Below are 4,765 nucleotides of genomic sequence, written 5' to 3'. Positions count from 1 at the left end.
CACTGGCATACATCACTAGCTCAAACCTAACATATCAATAACTACTAGGATATCAAATCCAATGGGCCGGCCTTGGTGCCTTAGACCCCTTAGTATAGTGAGGATAACTCACCTCACACTGTCGACTCGAAGGTAAACTCAAGCTCTCGGATTGCCGGCACAAACTCCACCACCTATATTCACCATAGAACCATACTTGTAACTTTCCAATTTCCCAAAATGCCCCCAGAAGTCCACTGGTCAACCCCTGGTCATAGTCAAAGTCATTGGTCAAGGTCAACAGTCCATGTTGACCTAAACTCGTCGAGTACCCTCAGCTACTCGCCGAGTTCCTTGCATAACTCGCCAACTCGCCGAGTCACTAGAGTGACTCGTCGAGTTCCTAAGGTTTGCGGCCATAACCTTTATGGCCAGCTCGTCGAGTTCCTATTGCAACTCGCCAAGCCCATATGTGTCCAAAGGTTGGGAAACCCTAGCCGACTCGCCGAGTCACTAATCTGACTCGCCGAGCCCACGACAATCTTTATCGGACTCGCCGAGTCGACCATGCGACTCGCCGAGTCCCTTCAGTCCTTCGTCCATACAGAGGCTTTTTAAGCCATGCAAAGGCTCCAAATTGTAGATCGAGCTTCCCAAGGCATGTTTATCACGTAAAGTTGCAAACTTTACGTGCATGCAAAGCTCCAAAGTCTTAAAATGACAAACTAAGCTTGTAAAGAAGTCTCACACTTGAGGGAAGGTTCATGCTTGTCAAAGCTAAAAACTTTATGGACTTAGAGACCAAGGAGAGTCCAGATCTGAAGTTACAACTTCAGATCTTAGCTTATACCCAAGAATGGCTTCTTATTATGCTAGAAAAGCCCTAAAATCCACCCAAAAGAGATCTAGAATGAAATGGGGTTAAGATAACAACTTAATACCTTCCAAAAGATGCCAACTGAAGTAGATCTTGATTCCCACGAGTTCCTTGCTTCAATCCACTTGTTTCCCCAAGTTTTCCTCACGAAGATCCTTCTTCCAAGCTTAAACACACCAATGGAGTACACACACACACACACACGATTTAGGGTTTTAGAGTGTCAAGGGGCTGTAAAGGGGAGGCTGGGGGAGGCTAATGATCCTTTAAATAGGGTGCAAAACCCCGAAATTTAGGGTTTCATCTGCCAGCTCCTACCCGTTGAGTCCCTTCTTGGACTCGGCGAGTAGGTCACTAAAACACGTGGACCAACCCGCTGCTACTCGACGAGTAGGGCAACCAACTCGTCGAGTAGACCTTGAAATCAAGAAAATCTTATATAAAAATCAATATCTGAGAATCGGGGCGTTACACCTTAGCTCACAACGCATCTTAAGTGTCCTAATATAATTGATAGGAACCAAGGAGACCAAATGAATGAACAAAACTCGAGACACAAGCAAAACACAAAGCACAAAAAAAGATATAGAATGTTAGACGTGTTGCACCCGACACTTTTGTTCTATCCTCCCAATAAGCTATACAAACTTGATCGTAGTTACTGAATTGGTCAACTCTCAAGTCAAACACAAGTTGACCAACTTGTCACATTTGACCATTCTCTACAAAATATTCGTTACACTAAATTTCTATAATATTTTAAATATTCACCAGTAACACAATCTATTGTTATTATTTTTTATCATTTATTGAATTTTCAATTATTAAATTTATTTATTTATTTTAATCATTTTTTTATTTATTTGGTATAAAAATTATAATTTGCTTAAAACTTCTAGCCATAAAAATTGAATGTTACCCTGCCCTTTTAGTTTTTATCTAATTTTATATTATCCTAAACTTACATAATATAGTTTTAGTGTTTTACTAAATACAAATCACTTTTATACAAATAAAAACAACAAAAGATAATATCTATTTTTCTGTTTTACAAACACACCTTTATATCACAAACAAGTTTTATTAAATTTGACGTGCAATGAAACTCATGCTAATAAAATAGAATTACAAAGCTTCATCCTCTTTTAAATATAAAACATGAGTCCAACATTTGGTATCTATATAGAAACGTGAAATATCATTTTTCACTCTCTATTCGGACCTGAATTCGGAAAAATATGCATTTTTGTGTTGTGTATCTTTTAATTCACGAGTTCCAGGTTTTAACCACCCAATTCCTCTGTCATCATCAATGGCCCCGCCGAAAGGAGGAGGAACCTTCTCCTTTTTGACGGATATAGATCACAAATTCCGTATGCGATTTTTGATTGACTACCTGAATGTAAGTTAATTAACTTTTCCAATGGGGAATTGTTGTAACTTCGCGGTGTGCGGAGAGTGTTGTATGACACGATCATTTGGCTCAGCCGGCCTAAAATCTACAATCACCACCCTCCACGACGGCGACACCACCATCCACTGCTGGGTACCAAAAAAATATAAACTCACCAAACCTAATTTGCTCCTGATTCATGGTATTGGAGCCAACGCGAAATGGCAGTGGACTCGAATAATCTCCAGCGTCACTCCCCTTTTCAACGTCTACGTTCCCGATTTGCCCTTTTACGGCGACTCCTACACGTCGCGACTTGATCGGACGGAGCACTTCCAGGCGGAGTGCGTGATGATGACGATGGAGGCGTTGGGAGTGATGGGGAAAATTAACCTGGTGGGGCTTAGCTACGGTGGGTTTGTTGGGTATAGCATGGCGGCGAAGTTCCCGGAGGCGTTTGAGAGGGTGGTGATTCTCGGTGCTGGGGTTTGTTTGGATTCGGAGATAGATTTGGAAGAGGGTTTGTTTAGTGCTAAAAACATCAAAGATGCTGCAAACATTTTGCTTGCTCAAACGCCTGAAGGAATCAGGGAATTGTTGACGATTACCTTCTTTAACCCTCCCAATGTGAATTGTGCACCCAATTGCTTGCTCAACGATTTTATCGAAGTAAGTCTTTTTCGATGATTGTTAGCACATATAAATCATATATGGAGTTGGAATGAGTTCATGAGTTCAAGATGAATACTTTATCTTGGTCAACTCCACCCCTGATATTATCTTCGTCTGAAATGGAATTCAATTCCATTCCAATTCCAATTCCGATTCCGATTTTGGCTGAAATGAGTACGGAAAGGAATTGAATTCCGTTACTCTCGTAACCCTAGAATTTCACTAGCGAATGTGTATGAAAATGAGTACGTGTTTATTCTTTTTCCAGGAAATGAACGTTGAATACTTTGAAGAGAAGAAAGAATGTATCGAAGCTGTACAAAAGGATAGAAAGTTTGCTGACCTTCCTAAGATCCCTCAGGTAATTCAAATAATAATAATAATAATAATAAACGAGAAGGGTATTTATGTCTTTTGCACAGATAACAGACTCAAAATCCGAGTTTGAGTCCCAGTCCCATGAATTGTGTATTGAAATTTTGATTACTTGATTCCAGCCAACACTAATCATTTGGGGAGAAGAAGATCAGATTTTCCCTTTGGATTTGGGCTACAGGTTAAAAAGGCAAGTACAAATTTACCAATATATGATGATTGTTTATTTTTTTTTACGTAACTAACAAAGAAAGCATGACTAATATTATTTAGATTGTAATGAACTTGAATTACGTTTAAATCTTTAGTTTCGTAAATAATAAATTTAATAATTATAATCAGATAATATATCAAATAATGTTCAAACTTAAAACTATACCTTTTATTTTACATATCATATAAAAAATTCATATGAAAATTCACTTCATGCCTATAAGTCAACCAAACGTGATCATGAAATGTAACAAACTCTTTCATGACCTTTCGACATTTTATTCATTTGTTATTCCATTACATCGAAATCTTTTAAAAATTGGGGTACCATATTCTTTTGACAAAAAGCAAAAAACCAAAAATGATTCATAAAATTAATTACTTTGTGATTTTTACAGTCATTTAGGTGAAATTGCGGATCTTGTAGTTTTAAAGGAGACAGGTCACGCAGTCAACATGGAGCAACCGAAAGAGTTGATTAGACTTTTTAAGTTATTCTTCATCGAACGATCTTTTCCTCAACGTGAAAACACTGGGAAAGGGACACCGCTTTTGCGTTGAATAAGTTATGCATTCGATTTGTCATGTTGCGTATTTTGTACACCTTATGTACATAATGCAACTAAAGATACAAAATAAGTTTTGAATAATTGTTATGACACGCTTACATCAAGTACTTTATGTATGCAAGTTAAACATAAATGATTATGTTACAATGTTGTTGTTAGTTGGGATTACAATTTGCTATTGTCATAGTTGTGAATTAGTTGGCAGTTAGCCAATTACTATGGCACGACTAAATTGTAGTTATGATTGTTTTTGGGATCATTATTGCAGTATATATTTTGATCTCCTTTTGTGTTAAAACACAAGAAATAAGAAAAAAAAAAGATTAAAAGAAAAAAAAAATAGCAAATGCCACAAAACTTTGGACAATAATATTCTTTAGGCAAATATGCAAAAGTACTTAGTATTATTATTATTTTCATATTCTTTCCTTTGTTTCGGAGTCGGAGATGCCCTCGTTCATGTATTCTTGGCGTAACATAGAGTTCAAAATCTAATTTATTTAATGTTGTTTCATATCATCTTTGATATAATAAAGTGTTATTTCAGACCAACTATTTTTTATCACTAGAATGTGCAATGTTGTAATAAGAAAAAAAAAAAAAGTTGAATGCACATCTTTTAAATCCTACTCCTACACTATTTATTATTATTATTATTTTTCATATTCTTTCCTTCGTCTCAGAGTC

General features: G+C 36.9%; 1 protein-coding gene across 1 annotated transcript; it reads left to right on the top strand.

Annotated features, from left to right (window-relative positions):
• The first annotated feature begins 2,154 nt into the window (after positions 1-2,154).
• On the top strand, positions 2,155-4,236 carry LOC145116087 (uncharacterized). The gene is made up of 4 exons (XM_079052443.1): positions 2,155-2,918; positions 3,190-3,282; positions 3,419-3,486; positions 3,908-4,236. Exons 1-4 carry the CDS (start codon positions 2,280-2,282, stop codon positions 4,068-4,070), a joined length of 963 nt encoding a protein of 320 aa, XP_078908569.1. The 5' UTR covers positions 2,155-2,279; the 3' UTR covers positions 4,071-4,236.
• The last annotated feature ends 529 nt before the right edge of the window (positions 4,237-4,765 follow it).

Source organism: Lactuca virosa, chromosome 5, assembly GCF_052849685.1.
Source record: "Lactuca virosa cultivar CGN04683 chromosome 5, Lactuca_virosa_CGN04683_v6, whole genome shotgun sequence".
NCBI classification, from domain to species: Eukaryota; Viridiplantae; Streptophyta; class Magnoliopsida; order Asterales; family Asteraceae; genus Lactuca; species Lactuca virosa.
The sequence above is the reverse complement of the archived record's forward strand: the minus strand, read 5'-3'. Positions and strand labels throughout refer to the sequence as shown.